This window comes from Vidua macroura, chromosome 4 (assembly GCF_024509145.1).
Source record: "Vidua macroura isolate BioBank_ID:100142 chromosome 4, ASM2450914v1, whole genome shotgun sequence".
Lineage (NCBI taxonomy): Eukaryota > Metazoa > Chordata > Aves > Passeriformes > Viduidae > Vidua > Vidua macroura.
In genome coordinates, this window is record NC_071574.1 from 57219626 (window position 1) to 57240013 (window position 20388).

At 36.3% G+C, this 20388-nt stretch overlaps 1 protein-coding gene across 2 annotated transcripts in view; it reads right to left on the minus strand.

Annotated features, from left to right (window-relative positions):
- SLIT2 (slit guidance ligand 2) overlaps window positions 1-20388 on the minus strand; it is a 261234-nt gene that overhangs the window by 45056 nt on the left and 195790 nt on the right. For both annotated transcript variants that reach the window (XM_053975921.1, XM_053975920.1), the window contains exons 16-23: window positions 15568-15642; window positions 10992-11135; window positions 9281-9424; window positions 7966-8132; window positions 7061-7193; window positions 2658-2726; window positions 680-751; window positions 392-463 (exon numbers count right to left, since the gene is read on the minus strand). In XM_053975921.1, the coding sequence (XP_053831896.1) occupies window positions 392-463; window positions 680-751; window positions 2658-2726; window positions 7061-7193; window positions 7966-8132; window positions 9281-9424; window positions 10992-11135; window positions 15568-15642 (876 nt within the window). The remainder of the gene's footprint in view (window positions 1-391; window positions 464-679; window positions 752-2657; window positions 2727-7060; window positions 7194-7965; window positions 8133-9280; window positions 9425-10991; window positions 11136-15567; window positions 15643-20388) is intronic.

The window sequence follows — 20388 nt, forward strand, 5'->3', positions numbered from 1 at the left end:
GTTATTGATTTTCAATACTTATTCATGACATCAGGGCTTTCGAAATACTCCTACATTAAATAAAAAAGACAAAGAAATTTACTGTTGGAATAAAAATATTCAAAATTCAACTGCAAACCCCCCTGGTATATACTGAAGGAATTTATGCATATGGATTTTTGCTAGACTTTAATGCTTATAACAAGGAAGAACATAACACAAAAAAAGAAATAAAGCTGACATTAAAAATCTGAAAAGTAAAAAGTGCATGTCTTAGATTTTTAAGGCTACATAATTATCACTTCTGAAATGTTTGCTAGGTTTTATAATCTGCTAACTTCCTATGGTTCTGCTATCTTCTGTACACAAATAAAAATTATGGAAAATAGCAATGATAAAAAATAATACTTACAACAACCTAAGTGATTTCAACCCATCAAAAGTCCGTGCAGGAATACATCTTAGGCGGTTGTAACTAAGAATTCTGAAAATATACAAAATGCTGTCAGCAAGTGAATCAGTTATTCAGTAAACTATGCAGAGCATGACCAAAATCAGCTTTTGCACATGTAGCTAGTTAGGAAACAAGTTATTTTACAGTCCTCCAAACCAAGCAAGTTTTAATATCAACTAAACACCCTTTCTTTCCAAGACAAAAACCCACACTGTAATGCTTCCAAAGAGTCACTGTTAAACTTACAAGGTAAGCAGCTGAGTCATGTTGCTGAAGCTCTGATTAGAAAGAGTGCTGATTCTGTTGTTACTTAAATCTCTAAAAAATAAATTCAGAAATTCAGACCTTAAAATGACTGCCCCAGTCCCAAAACACTGTAAGTTAAACAGACACATTTTCATTAGTAGAAGTAGTGTTGTCATTGATATAACTATTTAAAGCAGCACCTCTTTTTATTTTCACATGCCAAATACAAGCCCAGCAAACATTTAGCTTGATGGATAAAAAGCATTTCCATTTCAACACAGACGAAAAAGCAGTGCAATGCATTCTAATACAATAGCAATGTTCATCATGCTACCAAGTTAATAATGCAATCCTTCATGAACTCAAGCACAAAAATGAAAGTAATGTTTTAAAGTGGAAGTCGTTCTAGTCATGTCCCTAATGACACCTAAGTAAATATCTTAATACTCTACTTAAAACTTACATAATGAAGACATCAAAGCCCAGAGCTATTATTATAAAGAACTTAAGATTTACAGGAAAAGCCTTAATGTATTCTTTGTTCAAAATTCTAATGAAAAAAATCTTAATCATAATTATGATGGAAGCTGTAGTGGTATGCTGGTAGCTTCAAAGATGCTGCATTACATGTGAATACTGTCTGTTCTTTATTCTTATTTCTTATATTATGTTCATTATTTCAGTATTGTTTCATGTATTTTGTGGTGAAATACTGCTCTTGTTTTTTGAGGGAACCTTGATACATTAACTTAAGAGCACTGTTGACTAGCTATGCAATATACGTATTTTCCTACTTGAAATTTTCATGAAAGCATTAAAGATGACTGACTCATAATGAACATATTAGGCAACTATAACAGAGAAATACATTCAAAAGAGAAAGAAAAATATAAAAATAAACAACTTTCTATGTTAATCTGGAAGTCAGGAGACTTCTCTTTTTGACCACAGGATTATGCACAGTGGTTTCTTTTTCCAAACACAGCTGAGGAACATTCTCAACTACATAACAGCAGTATGAGTAAATGCACAGAAGACTTTAAAATAATGTGCCCTGCAGGTCTCATAAATGGAGACTGTTAATACTCATTTGCATTCTATTTACCATTCATCAATTCATAACTTCCCTAAATTGCTCACAAAGATTTCCTACAAGTTCTACACAGGATAGACTTGAAAATATTGCAAGGGTTTTTTTTCCTGATATTATTTGAAAAATACAAGAAGTTTTGAAAGTATGGGTTTTAAAAAAGTTGTGACTGTGACATCTTGTCTAACATGAGGTAAATAAAGGAAATCAAGTTCTTGTTTTTGAATTGTGCTAAACCCAGTGAAAAATGAAATTTAAGGGATTCTGTTACTCCCCTCCACTTTTCATTCTGATTATAATGAAACCACAAACTGCTTTCAGAATGTAACACAGTTCAGCCTCAGCTGGCATAAATTTTTATAGTCCTAACAAAGACCACGGAATTACAGCTGGGATTACAGGCATTTACATCTACAGCCTTCCTGTTTTTCCTCACTGTACACCTAAAAGGTACAGAAATCATATTCAAACCATCCATGAGATAGAGGTAATAGATTTTAGAGCAACTACTGTTTTGCCTAAAATCACATAGTGAGTTGGCAGCAAGGCATTTTAGACCTTGGATCATGAAAACCATATACTGTGGGAGAAAAAATTACCTTGACTTTAAAAGACCTTATGTCTCTTTTGAGGTCAACTATAATTTTTGCTTTGTTATTTTGTGATGTAATCAGTGGAATAAAATACCCATGCTCATAAAAGGTGACTGAGTATATTATATGTAGGATGTGATAAGTAGAATAAAATATCCTCAGTTCTAAAATAATTCTAAAATAAAGATATGATACATTTTACAGGCTTTTTCTTACAAATAAATTCAGGTAATTGAGTAAGGTATTTTGTTTAGCTTTTAATTCTAGTAGAGAACATTGCTTTAAGACTACTTACATGAGTGTCAAATGCTTGTAGTTGGAAAGCTCTTTTGGAACAAGGGTAAACTGATTTCCATCCAAATAACTAAACCAGAAAAATGAAACAAAGAGCATTATGTATTTCATTAAAATAAGAGCATCTTCATCCACTAATCTCAGAATCCAACAGAAAAGTTAATAGCAAATGAATGCACACTCTTCCATTTTATAAGAAAACTTGCTTACAATTTTGCTTTTTAGAGATACAACTGAGGATTTGTAGCCTAAGATCCAAATGCTACTGTATCATATATAATGCATATTATGAAGTAACATAATAAAAACCATCTCTTGCATTATAGTTCCCATTATTTCAAAATGACTCTGCAAAATGAGGTCTTTATCATCTCCATTTCCCACACATCTACAGAGGAAAGGTAAATCTGACTTCCACAAATCACATTAAGTGTGGATTTTTAGCTATCATAAAAAGAAACAGACTCTGGCATTGCACAGGTGGTCCTTTACACTACAAACAGCAAGGTCTAGTTTTAGCTCTAACAGCAAATTGATTTGTCATGCCTGTGGTTCAGGTCACCTTTCTTATTTTATCCCTGTAAATTTCACGATACATCAGTATACCATGCTACAGTCCTATTCCTGTGAAGTATGTTAGTGACTGAAGACAGTAATCAATTACCCTTCCCTAGAAAAGTTAGATTTTTTTCCCCCTCTCTCAGTAGGTTCACAGCTCCTGTATTATATTGCTCACTCTTCTTCCATGCTCATAATTCTCAATAAGAGACCTTTCTCATCCTTAATGGGTTCAGAGCTATCAAACTGTACCAGCACCTGTGTTACAGACAGAGCAAGGTAACAAGCCTTGCCTAAAAAACTTCCAGGGTGCAGCCTGACATAACAAAGTGGAGGGGTTCTCCATGTAACCAGGGCAAGTAGTTTAGAGATTATAGGAAGTGCTGAATTTACCTGATGGTTTGAAATGAAGCAGATAGTGGCAAGAAGATTAAAGGTCATTGGTTTCTCAGCTGGGGAAAATGACCTTGGCTGATGGTGGTATTACTTATTTTTCCTGGAACCCAAGTGGAAACTACACCCCCATTATCCCTGTACAAAGAAGATATTTTTGCTGTCCAAATACTTGCAACATGCTTGAGCTAAGAGCAGCCTTTGATAGAGACATTTTTAGTTTTATTTTGAGCTTAATTTCTTTATGTATGCTGTAGCATCTTTGGAACTTCAGTCTTGACTAAATGGATAAGCTGAAACACAGTTAAACTTCACAAAAAACCTATCTGCATCTAATCAAAAGGCTGTCTTTCTTTCTTCCTTCTCTTTTTTTTTCCTTTGGACTTTCTAGGGCTGCTTGCCAAATCCCAAATTTTTCTCAACAAGCTTTATACTTACACTATGGTAATGGTGGTGAATAGAGTGTGGGCTTAAGTAATTAATTATTAAAATTAATGTAATTAATTATTAAAAAAACTCCCAACTTTTAAAATTTTTGAAGAAATAAGTATTCTGAGGAAATTCTTTTATCAACAGATACATTAGGTTATATTATTAAGCTTCATTAGAACTGAAGTACCACAAGTATCCACTTGCCTGATAAAAATTCCTTCTTGTTCAAATGAAGCAACTATTAAGATATTTTATAAAATACATGAAGAGTACATCTTAGAAGAGCCGTGCATGCTAATAAGCAGGAAGAATTAATCAGTGTGCAACTGTTAGCAGGAACCACCTCCATTATTCTTTTGAAAAATATGCTAAATTGCATGCTTAGACACTAAAGCATACAAAATTGTACACAAATGAATTTTAAGTCACAGTTTCTGCTTGCAATTCCAAAACTATCTCTCTTTATCTGCTTTGTTTTACATTCCATTGATGACCTTATATTGCCAAATTGTATTTATACCAGACTGCATCTAAGAAAGTCATCTTCTCTTTGAGGGAAAAAAAAATAGCTACCAAACTCAAAATATAATGAAGTTATAGGTTTATATACCTGTGTGTTAATTTGAGGTCTTAATAATTTCAATTTATAAATGGCTAAAGATTTTCAGATGTCATGAAGCACCAGACTAATGGTGGACATCTCAGAATCTTCTATATAATACCAAACCATAAAACAGTAGAATCTTTTAGTTACTTAGAAAACATAGTTATCATGTTTTCTGGAAAAGCACTACATTAACCAGCTCTTATGAAACATTATTAAACACCTGCCATGTGTAACAACATTTTTTTTTCCTGTCAATAATTTCTATTTCTTTCAATATTGTGACCTATTTGGTCAAGAATCAAAACAAACTAATATCTCAATTTTTAGGTTCATATTTTCTCTTTCTCAATGCATAGAAGTTTACTTGTATGATCTTATCAGTAGCCTGTTCAGTTAATATCTTCAAACAATACCTTACATAGCAAGCTCTTTTTTTTATCTGTGTTACTGTCCCCTTGCACATTCAAATAGTATCTTTCATAAAATGCAATCTTCACATTTTTTCTCATAGAAAAAGAGTTTCAATAGATTGATAAAATAGCCCAGATTTTATAAAACTGCCTATGTGAAAAAGATTACATTCTATGAAGACCAGTATTTTTGCAATATCACTAAACTATCAGAATCTCTGCATCATAGAATATCCTGAGATGGTAGGATCACAGAATCACTGCAAGGGACCTCTTGAGATCATCCAGTCCAAACCCCCTGACAAGGCAGGGTTACCTAGAGCAGGTCACAAAGGAACACATCCAGGTGGATTTTGAATGTCTGCAGAGAAGACTCCACAACCTCCCTGGGCAGCTTTTTCCAGTGCTCTGACACCTTCAATACAAAGAAGGAAGTTCTTCCTCATGTTGAGGTGCAGCTTCTTGTGGCTTAGTTTATGGCCATTAGTCTTTGTCCTGTTACTGGGCACTATTCTGTTGACAGCAGCCTTTGAGATATTTGTATATATTGATGGGATCTCCTCTCAGTGTTCTCCAGACTAACCAGGCCCAGCTCCCACAGTCCCTCCTCACCTGAGAAGAGATTCTCAGCCTCTAACACCTTTTGTGCCTCCACTGGACCCTCTCCAGTAACTCCTTCTCTTTTTTGAACTGTGGAGACCAGAATTGAACACAATACTCTGGAAGTGGCCTCACAAGGTTGAACAGTGAAGGAGGATCACTTCCTTTAATTTTTTCTAATGCACCTCAGGATGGAGTCCACCCCCGGCCCTGCTCAGGACAGCCCCTAGAGTAACACCATATGCCTGAAAACATTGTCCAAACACTTCTTGGACTCCGGTAGGCTTGGTGCTGTTACCACTTCCCTGGGGAGCCTGCTCCAGTGTCTGACCACCCTCTGAAGAAGAACCTTTCTTTGCCATAATTTTACTTCACACTGAAGTGAAAGTGACTGGTCCATAGTTACCACAGTCAACCCTCTTGCCCTTCTCAAAAACTGTGACATTTGCCAGCTTCCAGTTGACTGGGGCCTTGGAATGACATCAGCCATCTCTTTGAGTATTTTTGGATGAATTTCATCAGGCCCCGTAGACTTAGAGAAAGCCAGAAGAAGCAGCAAATCCTGCGCAAGTTTGGGGTTGGCTGGGAGTTAATCATTCTGAAAGTCATGGTCCTCCAGCTCAGGGCACTGGGACTCTCAGAGCCGATCAATGGTATTGAAGACCTAAGTGAAGAAAGCATTAAACATCTCTGCTTTGTCTATGGTCCCCGCTTGTGAGGTGACCATATTCTTTGAAAAATGGACCAGTGTTATTTCTGGGCTGCCTTTTGCTATTAAGATATTTAAAAGAGCTCTTTCTATTGTCCCCAGCAGAACTGGCCATCTTCATCTCTAACTGGGCCAGTTTTCTTCCTTCAGTAACAAGAAGCACCTCTATATTCCTCCCATATCACCCACTGGATGTACACTTTTTATTTCTGTCTTAGCTCCAGAAGATCCTTGCTTAGCTGAGCTGGCCTTCTGCCTCACCTGCTTGGCTTCTGCCATTTTCTACTTGCTTGCTCTTTAGCTCTTAACAGGTGGTACTTAAAATGTGTGCATGACGAGCAAATGACGAGCACTGATGCACCTCAGTGCCTTCCAAAGCATTTCCCATGGACATCTTACTAGTTCCCTGAGCAGCCTGAAGTCTGCTCTCCTCATATCCAGAGCTGAAGTTTTGCTGGCACTTTTCAGTAATAGATAGTTCTTAAGAGTGGTTTGGGACTTACAAAGCACTGCTAATTCAAACTTAACCTCTGGTTTCCCAAGATAATGTGAAAGTCTTTATAAAGCAGTGGATTAACAAATTTCAACTCATTTACTAAATTAAATTCTTCATTTTCTTTTTCCCTCATTCTTGACACTGACAATAAAAATCTGACATTTATTTTTATAAAAGGGAAAAAAAGCATGCCACTTACAGTTCAGTCACATCTTTTGGGATGCCTTTAGGCAAAGCTTTTAGACCTTTGTTGCTGCAGCGAACTACTGTGTCCAGACAAGTACATTCTGCAGGGCAGCGGGCCAGGGGAGAACAGCTATTGTCATCATTTCCTGGTTAATAAAACAAACAGGTGCTAAGATTGCTAATAAATGTCTCTTCAGTATTAGCAATAATAGCCCACCTGGATTTTCTTCAAGCCAGCCTGATATTTCAGCATTATAATATCTCAGGGTAAGGAAAAAATTACATCATCTTTGTAAATCATCATTCCAAGAATTTACATTTCAGGTGATGCTTTACTTAGTACAGTGCTGTTTTACTAGGTAAGAATGCTATTATATGGATGGAAAAAATAATTAAAGAAAGAATAAATCCTGAAATGAAAGACAATAAACTTTAAAAAGTATTAAAAACAGTCTCTTTAAAAAAAGATACAGCCTTGAAAATTTACAAACCAGTAATGCAGTAAATGGAAGTATGTGTGAGAGATGCAAGATAGCAGCATTTCTTTTAATTAAGAGTTAATGAAGCCACAAGCTATAACGTGTCATGTTATTTAATCAAGTAACCTGAAAGTGTGCTTGATTCAAGCATAAGTGTTTGAAAATATTCTCATCTGTACAACAACATTTGATCAATTTTTTTTATACTATTTCTAAATTATTTATTACAGTAGTGAAGATAGGCAAGGAAAACTTTTGAAGGCATATATACAACAGCCCATGCTTGCTGATCATCCAAAATTGGGTGGAAAATTTTTAAACTGACATAGAAACTGAGCATGAAGGCCTTTAAAGTGCAATACTTTGGAATCTATGAGATTCATGCAGCTATCTATATGAAAGCTGAAATTATAAAAGGTTCAAATATTAATTTCCTTACCATCATCACACGTAAAATCCTGAATTGCCACATCCTGGATTGGAATCTCTTTGAGGAAGTAGGGTTTTTGGCAGCGAGGGTTCCCTGTCACAATGCGTTTCTTCCTCAGCCAGTCTCCAAGCCATGCAAGGTGGCAGTTGCAGTTGAAGGGATTGGCCAAGAGGTTTCTGAGAACCACAGGAAAGTTTATCTCAGATGACACCATCCTTTCATCCTAAGGATTCTACTTCTATTTTCAAAAAAACTTACCTTAAACACTGTTCTTCAAACAATACTGTGTGTAAACCATAGATGAAAGGTGTAATTTAGGCTCTGTGTGGTGAATCTTGATACAACTTGTTTAGAAATAATTTAAAACTGTCCAAGACCTGACTGCATGTCAAGCGACTCTGTACCAATAACACAATAATTCCATATAGAGATGGAGGCTGATTACTTTACATTATTAGCTTTAATCTGACAACAGGCATTCCATTAATTTATCGTTACAAGATTTCCATCTTTTATTTGCTCCAGAGAATAAATTTCCTATCCAAAGTGACAGCTAAGCTGATTACATGCCAGTTACAAAAATGAATTTACTTCTAAAAGCCTCAGTACTTTTGGCATCTCCTTATTTCAGCACAAACATATCGACAATTCCATTACTTATAAACATGTCATCCTTAATATACAAAATTAGTAACTGGGTGCAGTGTCACTTTTCTTGTAAAAGGGGGATTAAGTATTTTCCTGAATGATGGTACCTACAACCAGCACTTCTTCATGAAACTGAGTGGAAGCTTTGCTTACTCTTTTAACTTCCCTTAAATCATACCACATTTAAATTAAAAAAAGGATGCTTCTTTTTATAGAAAATGAGACTGAAGCTTCCTCATAAAACACATATGAATGAAGATTCTCAGCAGGCCAAGGAAATTTAAGCTAGTAATTGGGTGGCACAGGGCAGAAGGACAGACAGCATGGTAATCTAACCAGCTGTGATTATGTGCTGCCTACCCAGAATGTGGATTTCTACCCTGGTTTAGATAAGTGGGCTTCCACCAGGGGTGTGAATAGGATGCTTTTCCTGCATTCTTAGACACTTCTGGAAACCAGTCTAATGCTGTATCTATCAAAGAGCACCATGAAAACATACTCTTCATGTGCCCAAGATGGTCCAGAAAACAGAATTTCTCAAAACTGCCTCTATGAAATGCTTTTATCCCTGAACATTACTAAGTGCTGTGAAATCACACATCAAAGTTTTAAGGGAAATGCTCCCCAAAGGTCAGAGATGTAAATACGGTTACGGTAAAAGACAAACGTGACTTACAGTGTAGAGAGTGAATGCAGCGTGTCGAAGGAGCCGGGTGCCACGGTGGTGATCTGGTTGTCATACAGCGAGAGCAGGCGGACAGAGCTCAGCCCTGTGAAGCTGTCATTTCCCACACAGCTCACCCTGTTGCTCCTCAGCATCCTGAGAAAGAAGGATCAGTGTATTTCAGCTCAGCTGGGCAGGGACCAGGACTGAAGCGGCTGCTGGAGTGAGGGCCAAGACGTGTGACTACAAAGGGGCTGCTGCCAGTGAAGGGACCACCTGTGAAGTGACCCCTGTGCTGCCTGTCACCTCACTGAAGAGACTGAGTGCAGTGTGTGTGGAGCAGGCTGGAAGACAAAGTTGGGTGGGTGGGTAGGTTTCACAGAGGCAAGGGGTGATTCACAGAATCACAGAATGGGTAAGGTTGGAAAGGACCACTGGAGGTCATTTGGTGCAACCCTGCTCAAGCAGGGTTCCCTAGAGCTTTTCCCTAGAAAGCTATTCAGGATTGTGTCCAGATGGTTTCTGAGTACCTCCAGATGAGACCCCACAACCTGTTTGGGTAACCTGCTCTAGTTTCCCATACAAGTTCAGGTTTTTTTTTTTTTCCTTTTTCTTTCAATACCAGAAGCAGCAGCTATGAATTTTTAATTGACAAAAAATGGAATTGAAACTCCCCAATCAAAAAACCACAACAGCCCTCTCTTCATGTTTCCAAGGATGATGACTCCAGAACTGCTATTTATATAGAGCAGAGGCTTGTACCAGCTTACCTCCTCTTGAGGTCCCTTTCACGTCATTTTTCTTAGGACAGATTCTAGAAACCTCTTCTACCACGTTCAAAAGCATTTCATTCAAATGAAATCAGCATTCCTCCTCAGCATGACTCTAAGACAGTACAAATTTCAGAAACCTAAGCTATTCTAAATTCTCTCAAATTTCTATAAAATTTAAGAGCTTTGAAGCCTGTTGTTCTCTTCTCTGTCCACCAAATGATGGTAATTTTCCCCTTGCTTTTGTCTAGGACTAGCTGCTTTAAACAATTTTAGCAGCTTTAACTGCAAGGTTAAAAACTGTAGATGTGATTTATTTAAAATACCTAATGTCTATGGATAGCTGAAACCCCAAAGACTATTTAGTCTTGGCTCTGGTCTGCAGATCAGAAGGACAGGCTCTCTGAAGAAGGCCAAGATGCTGTAGATTGTATAAACATCTTTTTTGAGTGGAAAGAACTAAACTGCTTCATGGAAAGAATGAAATGAGTTCAAGGTATAGTGCTTTTAATCTTGCCTTCACTGTTGAAATGACAAAAAAATTACTTAGGAGAGAATAATTTCCCACATTTCAATACACACCAGAACAATTTCTTCCTCCAGCAAAATTCCCAGTAACAGTTGAGCGGAAATGAATCAGACTCCATTACGTAAAATGTGTAATTCCCATGCAAAATTCTGTTACTTTGATGATTATTCCCATTTCCATTTAAGTTGGATGTTTACCCATTCCCAATGGCTTCATTGCTTTAGAGGACCTAGTATACCCATAATTAATAACTAATAAATTAGTATAACGTATAGCTTCTAGTAAAATAGGAATAAAAACCAAAATATGCTTGAATAATCCATAGCTAATTCCCCAAAATAATTTTTTTAGGACAGATACAATATTATTCTCAAAAATATCTGTGATGAAAGAAGAATAAAAGCACACAAATAAATATACTTACAGTGTTTTGAGACTTTCTAGTCCTTTGAACATTTTGTGTTGAACACTTTCCAAGCGATTGCTTGTGAGCAATAGTTCATTCACACCAGAGGCTCCATCAAATGCTCCTTCTTCTATATCTGTAATCTTGTTATTGCTCAGGTTTCTATTACACATTAACACAAACAGACAAGAACTGAGGGGATTTTCTTTTATAAGTGTCCTAAATTAACTGTTAAATGCTCAGTCTGAATAAATTCCAAGAAAGACTTAGAATCTTAGTTTTCCACTAAGCTTGGAAAAAACCTCCAAAATCATCAAATGCAATCTTGATGCAATAACCAAGTTGTTGTGTAAAAGAACAAAATATAAATACATCATTCAACTTCAAACCAGTAAAAAAAAATTCAATGCCCTTCTAATTAAGGAAGCAAAGATTTTTAAAGTAATCTTTGGAAGATTGTTTTTAAATAATGGCAATTACCCAAACTATGCTGCTGCTACATAAGAACATATTTTCCTAATTTTGAATCTTATCAGTGACTATATTTTTTCAGGTCTCCAGCCTTTGTAGCATTTTTAGATGAATTAATAACGAAATTATACTGTATGAGTACAGCACAACTCACCTCTGATTTATTTTATCTTGATAGTCAAATATAAGAAAACAGTATAAACAGCAACATATGTAAAGGAAATGTGTGAATATAAACAGTACATGAAATGTTAATAATTTATGGTATTAGTTAGAGAGGAAGGTTTATAAGCAAGATAATTGCATGAATCTGCAATTTGCTTGCAAAGTGGATCAAAATGTGGGGAAAATGACCTAAAATATTGCCAAAATACTTAGTGTTTATGGTTTTAGTTGAAATATGGAAATTACATCCCAAATGTGTAGTATGTACTATATATACACAAAAACAAACATATGCAACAACGAACATTTTCTTAAATATTTTTCATATTAGTGCCTTTTTGTTTTGTTTCATATAATTATTTACACATATTACAGAAGTACATAGCTACACATTAAACAGTGTTATAATACACTAGTGATTTTTAAAAAGGTCTTAAAAATTCTCTGAAACAAAGTGAATGGAAGTAAAGCTAAAGATTATCTGATGGAATTAATGGTGTTGGGAAGAAAATCATTGCATTATTTGATGCAATTTCTAGAACAGTGTTTAAATCATTCAAAACAAGAAAGGGATATTTGTTAGGAGAAAAACCCAGGAAGTTGTGGCTTAATCTTCAGTGCTGACTGCTCTCTCTAGCCTAGCTGAAATGTAACCTACACCATCAGTTAGGTGGGATAGGACCTTTAATATCATCAAGTCCAAGCATCTAATCCAGTACTGCAAATTCCATTACAAAAATGTATCTGTAAGCCTTTTAAATTTCTGCGGGCATGGCAACACCTCCACTTCCCTGGGTGACCTGCTCCATTGCTTCACAGCCATGGAGAAACCAAACTAAACCTCTTCTGCTGTGATTTGATATCATTTCCTCTCCTCTTGCCACTTGTCACCTGGGAAAAAAGGACAACCCCCCCACCTCACTATAACCTCCTTTCAGATAGGTGTAAAGAGCGATAAGGTCCCCACTGAACTTCCATTTCTCCAGGCTAAACAACCTATTTCCTCAGCTGCTCCTCATCACACTTGAGCTCCATACCCTCCAGCAGCTTTGTTACCCTTCTCTGGACTCTTTCCAGCACCTCAATATCTTTTTGGTAGAGAGGAATCCAAAACTGAACAAACTACTCAAGCTGTGCCCTCACCAATGACAAGTACTGAGTGACAATCACTGCCCTGGTCGTGCTGGCCCCACTATTGCTGATGTAGGCCAGGTGCCATTTGTCTTCTTGGCCACCTGGGCACACTCTGGTTCATGTTCACCTGGCTGTTGACCAGCATTCCCAGGTCCTTTTCTGCTGGGCAGCTTTCCAGCCACTCTTCCCCAAGTCTGAACACTGCCTGGGGATGTTATGACAGTGTAGGACCCAGCACTTGGACTTGCTGAACCTCATACTGTTGGCCTTGGCCCATCTATCCAGACAGTCCAGATCCCTCTGCAGAGCCTACCTACCCTCCAGCAGATCAACACTCCCACCCAACATGGTGTTATTTGCAAACTTGTGGAGAGTGAATTTAATCCTCTCATCCAGACAGTCGACACATGTATTAAACATAACCGATAGGGAACACCACTTGTGACTGTCTGCCAACTGGATTTAACTTCATTCACCACCCTCTGGGCCCAGCCATCCAGCCATTCTTTTACCAGTGAAGTATATGTCTGTCCAAGCCATGAACAGCCAGTTTATCCTGGAGAATGCTGTGGGAAATGGTGTCAAAGGCTTAACTAAGCTCTAAGTAGACAACATCCACAATTACCGCTTTCATTTAGTTTCACAGTGGAGCTGTTCAGTCTGCAAGGTGCCATGGAGGACTGGAAACAAGAAACTCATTAATTTAAATCTCAGATGGCTGGTCCATGTCAAGCCCTCAGTTTCCTAAAACCTTTTTTGTTCTTGCTGTAACATGGATAATATTTTAAAGATTAATGTTGCATAGCTAATCAATGTTGCAGTGCATGCACATGCTTTATTACTGATGAAGCATCAAATCAATGAAACATTTAGGCCTCAATTTTTCAATGTCCTCTGTTCAGAATGATCTCTGCACCTATTTTGAACCTCCAGAAGAAATATAAGCTTCACAAAAATACAGAATTCACTCATATTGGTGTCTCTGCAACATCAGTATTTCATTTGCTATCTATTAAATTTATCTATTAAATTTACTAAATTTATCTATTGCTCCCAGTGATGCTTAAGCAGTCACTATATTATTCTCTCAATGGAAGGATGTTGTAACAACTGATAACTATATTAGGAAGGTATGGAGCAGTATTACTAAAATAGTTAACTCTTCATTAATTTTTTTTCATTTTTACCCTTTCAATTAATCAGATTTTAAAGCCTTTGGGAGTTCCAACAGGTTCTACACCAAGACTGATTAATATTCATCCTTTTTTTCCCCCCTTTTGTCTTGAATACCTTCTCAACTTAAAAGAAATATTGTTAAATATGAAGATCTGATATATGTATAAATGTGTGTGTATGCATGTGCATGTATGACACATCAAGCAGTTTATTTATTTCATAGAATCCTGCAATCATAGAATGTCTTGGGTTGGAAAAGACCTTAAATATTATCTAGTTCCAATTCCTCTGCTGTAGGCAGGGACAACTTTCACTATATATTGGTGAGGACATTAAATACTGATCCTTAAGGGACACCATTTGTCATTGATGTCTTTGGGACACTGAGCCACTGACCATTACCCTCTGGATGCTGCTGTCCAAACAATTTCTTATGCATCAAGTCTACCCATCAAATCCATCTCTCCCCAGTTTAGAGAAACGGATGCTGCAGGGGCCATGTCAAAGGCTTTACAAAGTCCCGATAAATGACATTTACAGTCCTTCCCTTGTTCACTGATGCTTCAAATTGATACTTGATATTTCCAAAGTACACTGTAGCTGTAAAAAGTGCTAATCTGAGATTCTTGAAGACTGAAGAAAACAGGGTATCTACTGTATAGCACCAGAACACTGTTGTGCCAGACATTGCTACATTCTTTTTTCTAAGTATTGCAGCCCAATTCAAAGTGGTAAGGTGTACTCAAGTAAAGAAGTCAAAGGCAAGCTCATTTTACATTGTTGGGGTTTTTAAAATATTTTCATAAAAAAATCAGTAATCAATATTTGACTAATTGTGATCACGCTGGTTAAGGCTAACAATAGTTGAAGCAATACTATTGCTCCCTTAAGATTTTGATCACTAATTTTGATCACTAATTTTGATCTGTTACAAATGATAATCACTAGGTGACTACTAATCTATTTTTACTTGCATTTTTATTCACTTAAAATTTATGTTTGGTTTAATCCTGAAATGATTGAGCACAGAGTCACAAAGTCTAACTAAATTACCTACCTTCAAATGTGTCTTTTACATAAGCTAAAGAAAAGCTTTTCATAGTCTTATTTTTAGCAACAATTGCAATTGGTAAGATTATAAACTACTCTTAGAACATTAACTGTTAACATGGACTTACATGGATGACCTATCAAACCACTGTTTCTCAGTCACTTAAATTTTGATATTCCCCTCACCTAATGACCGTTTAATGAAGCACAGAATCAACGGCATGTCTTTAATGTGCTGAAAGAGGCAAAATTGTCTGGTAAGAGAGTAATACAGGAAGTTACAAAAGATTACTGGAAACTTTTCTAAGCAGCTTATACCGTGAGCTCCCTGCTGTGGCTGCAATAAGAGACCAGCTGGCTGGATGCTGCTGTGAAGGTGCTGGAGCTATACACCATGGGAAGTGTCTGCTGGCAGTGCCAAGCCCCATACAGGAGAGCTGCCAACTCTGACCTACCTCAGGGATTAATTTAAACCCACTCTTGATTTTTGATTGGAATAAACTGAATCTTTTGTAGATTAGAACTAAGAAAGGTGTAGAGTCACAGCAAGGAACTAATACACTATCTGAATAGACAAGGTCATTGAATTTGGACTTACATTTTACGCAGCTGAGGAAGTTTCTTAAAGATTCCAGTAGCTTCCAGGACTGAAAATTCATTGTTATTTAGTCGCCTAAAAAAAATTACATCAATTTCAGAAAAAAAATTATTCAGGGATTGATACATAATGTTCCACATTATGTGAACTTTTCAGTCTGGTTTCCCTGAACATCTGATATTTAACTAGTAGCTGCAGAACAATTCCTTATAAAGTGACATTTCTAATTTTGATAATTCCTGTGAATGAACGTTCTCATTCCTGTGAATGAACATTCTCATTAGTTAAACTTAGGTGTACATAAGGCATTTTCAAAACCCGATCACAAAATTTTACACAGCTAAAGCTGAAAAGGAATATAATGTTTTTAATTTTTCAAACAAAAATGTAACTAAGGGAGGATCCCGTAGCAACTTATAAATAAAAGTCTTTAGAAGGACATATAAACCACTGAAGATTAGTCTTCTGTTCTTTAAAGGATATCATGTGGAGTCTGCCAGACATCTGGAGGTACTCACAGAACACTATTTACAAGAATGAAAGAATTACTCTTCTTTTGAATACGGAATGAAACTCACTGCATAGGTCTTCCAATGAATTTGAAAACACTTCTCTCACCATGATTTATCTTAATACCACTACAGCTGGCACACATACATTGCTTAAGGCAGCATTAAATGCTGACTTGTAACCCTGTAAGAAGGTATGCAATGAGTGACAAACACTAGCCGGGCATTTCCTTTTCCTGCACAGGTATCAAGGTTTACAGTACAGTATACCTTTAACAGCAGCTAGGTTGGGCACCATCTACATTTCAAAAAATACCTACATTGACCCAGTACTCTCTATTTCCTCTCTTGGAAAGAAAATGGAAATTTTGAGTCTTAGATCTTTTATATGCTCTAATGGAGCCATATTATTAAGGAAGGGAGTCTGTCCAGCATTTCTTTAGAAATCTTAATTAGGAAGGTGAAGATAAGACTGACAAGATCACTGTGGAATGAAATTCAGCACAATTCTAAACCCAGAATGATTTTCAGAATTGCCTTATTGCAAGACAAGTTTAAAAAAAATACCCTAGAAAATTAAAGAAAGCTGTTTGTTCATCCTTCCCTCCTGTTCATTCTCATTGATAGCCAGAAGGGAAATTAAGGTTGTAAATCTGAAGGTATGGTTGCAGAACAGTTTCAACATGGAACCAAACTGAAAGAAGACAGAAGTTTTTTGGATATACACAAAACATTCATATATTACACTGAACTACAAGGAACATGAATTTCAGAAGATGCTATCACCTCTAAAAATCAGACTTAATGTGATTTTCAGGGGGATCATATAAAATACTCTTGCACATTGCAAATTAATAAAGTTATTTCTTCACTCTAAATAGACTTTTCTTTACCCTATCAACAAAAGAACCACTGTTCATTCTATAAATGCTGACATCTTCAAATACTTTTCAAGTGCTAAACCATCTAGAATGACTTGATAATGAAAACATTAGCTGATTTTAATAATACTTACTTGCTCTACTGCAAACATTTCTAACCCCAATGAAAAATGCAAATAATTTGATCATTTGTCCTTTGCAACAATCTTTTACCTATTAGAAGTAATTTACATTGCCTCTCCCTCAAGCTTCTTTCACACAAATGCCTTCAACCCTTCCGGTCTTTTCTACGATTCTCGTTCTCCTTGAATTTTTTTCTGAGCAATTATATCCATCTTGAAAAATGAAGTCTTGAACACAGTATTCCAGCTGATCCTTTACTATTGCTATGCACAGTACAATAATTATTTCCTATAATTTACATTCTACATTCCTATACATATATCCTGAAATGAAATTTGCATTAGTGCCCAAAAGCACTCCTTCATCTTTAATATGTATGATAACCACATCATTTTTTTCTTGACCTATTTGCTGTTTATGCCTCAATCCTGTATTTCCAGTGCTAAATAGTTCTATCTAACTTCATATGCAGAATTTTAATTTTATTTTATTTAAATTGTACTTATTTTATTTAAATTAGTCCACACACAATAGAATCAAAATTATTACAGATAACTGGAAAGCTTACAGATGTGATGGGATCTCCATTGCGTATGTTAATATTATTTTTTGAGCCCAGTGCTCTTCACTGGTAAAGACAGCAACTATAGTTACTACCCATCAAACACTAGATCAATTAAAATTACTTTTAACTGGTTTATTCAAATAAAGTACTGAATGCCATTCTCAAAGTCAAAAGTAAACAGAAGCATTTGATCATAATGTCTACATATTCTGTTTGTCTGGATCATTTGATCCTTTTTTCCTATTTCAGTAACACAATGGCTAAGATATTTCATGTTTTTGAGCAATAGCTGAACCTTCCTGGAACCCTATACACTGCAGTGATATTCATGCTTTCTAAAACTACCTTGTTAGGTGATCACCTATTGTAAAATCTTTATAAAAATTCAACATATAAGACTGAAATGATTTCTTATTTAGCATTTCTCCCGGGGACTTCGCTTTGAGTGATTTCTGAAATGCTTCCTGCATTTTCCTACATATTAGACAGCTACCTGAAAAATATTTTATTTTTGGGGTGCAATTACAGACTTGTACTTTATATCAAATACTTTACTGTCAGATTAGACAGATCATTCAATGTTTCTCTGGAAGACAGTGAGCAAGTGACAAAATGGGAAGTTAAAACAGCAGTTAGTTGGTTTAGTTATAATTTTTTTTTAACTTTTGCATTAAGTATCTCCCTTGAACTATATTAATATTTTCAGATTAAAAAAAAAAAAAAACAGCTACTTGGAGGAAACTTTTTTTTTCCTGTGGTATTATTGCTGTTGCAATTTACACAATAGACACTTTTTTTAGAGGTTCATAGGATATGCTGGAGTTGGAGGAGACCCACAAGGATCCCTGGGTTCAGTTCCTGGCCCTGTCACAGGTGACCACAGGGAAGAGATCAGTGCCTGCCCTCCTCTTTCCCTCACGAGGAAGCTGTAATTGCAATGTCTCCCCCCAGTCTCTTCCAGAGTGAACAGACCAAGGGACCTCAGCTGCTCCTCATATGGCTTCTCCTCAAGGCCCTTCACCATCTTTGTTGCCCACCTTTGGACAACTTTTTTCCTTACTTTTGATCTTCATTTCCAAGCTGAGATTCAACTCCAAACATCACCCTGCAGAAATTAGTCTGTCTACCTCTCCTCATCACCTAAAAAAGTATCAATATAATTTGACTCTAACAACTGTTTTTATATCACATTTTGTGGATAAAAAAAAAAAAAAAAAAGAAAAAAAAAGGAAGGCTAACTAGCTAACTAGCTGTTATTCTCATACATGCCAGTAAATGTGCAAACTAGAAATCAAAGAATGGTCCCAGAACTAGACTGGGAAGTCCCAATACAAACAACAAAGACAGTGCATTAAAGAGCAGGAATAACAAAAGAAAACAAGAGGAAGAGCTATAACTTTTGTATCAGTGAGGCAAATACAAAAATAATGTATGTGGCTAGAGCAAATGGATTTTTTTGCAGAAGAAAAAAAATGAAGAAGTAATTTCTCTATCCTCTCTAGAATATTTGCAAGACTGTTGAAATTTTTATTACATCAAATGACTTGAAGAACAATCTGTACAGCCTATCAAGTAGAAGGTTGAATAATGATTTTGTTACAGTTAAGCACCATCTTACTTGGATAGAGTGCTGGAAAGAAAAGGGCTCTTTAATAGCAAAAAAATATAAAGGAAGCAATGATGGAAACTGAAGAGAGGTAGAGTACATCTCAAACTAAAAATTCCCATTAAAAAAAATTAACAGAAGTGAAAGATAATAACTTCTGTAACAGTCTCAGGAGAATGGTAGATTTTTTAATCCACTAACACCTTCAAATAAGACTGGATATTTTCTGAAAGAAGTGCTGTAACCAAATACTTAGTAAAAAAAAAATTATTGACTGGAATTTGAGTGTTTAGAATATAGACTAGATGAGGCTTATTTGATGAGGATTATTTGATTATTCCTTCTGAACTTAACAGGTAGGAACCATAATTATAGAAAGAAAACACCTGACAGGATCTTAAAAAACAATTGAAGTGGTAAATTAAGATTATTTCTTCAGAGAAGAGACAGTGAAACATGATTCCTCCGGAATATCAAAGCAATGCATGCTTAATCATTTCAACAGCTCCTTTCCTCTTCTCTTGGTTCAGTAACTTCATTTATGCAACCACTACTTTATGATCTCCTCCCACACTTTAACCTGTTACTTATTCCATCAGCTTATATTCTTAAATTAAACAACTGTATCTCACAATATTGGATAACATAAAATGTATTTCTCCACTGAAATCTATCTCCCCTCACACAAGACTGTATCAGTTTTTTGTTTTTTTTTTCTCGGATTGTAATTTTCAGATTTGTAATAAGAACATGTGGTTTAAACCCAGCAAGACACCACGTTCAACCACATTCAACACAGCTACTTGCTCTCTCATCCACCATCAGGATTGGGGAGAAAACCAGAAGGGTAAAAGCTGGAAAACTCATGGGTAGAGATAAAGACAGTTTAATAGGGAAATAAAAAGCCATGCACACAAGCAAAGAAAAACAAGAAATTAATTCATTATTCTCCATGAGCAGGCAGGTGTTCAGCCATCCCCAGGAGAGCAGGGCTCCTTCACTGTGTCTTGAGCAGACAAACGCCATCACTGCAAATGCCCCACTCTTCCTCCTTCTTCCTCCCCGTTATACACAATGCCACATGGGCTGGAATATCCTTGGTCAGTTTGGGTCACCTGTCCTGGCTTTGTCTCCTCC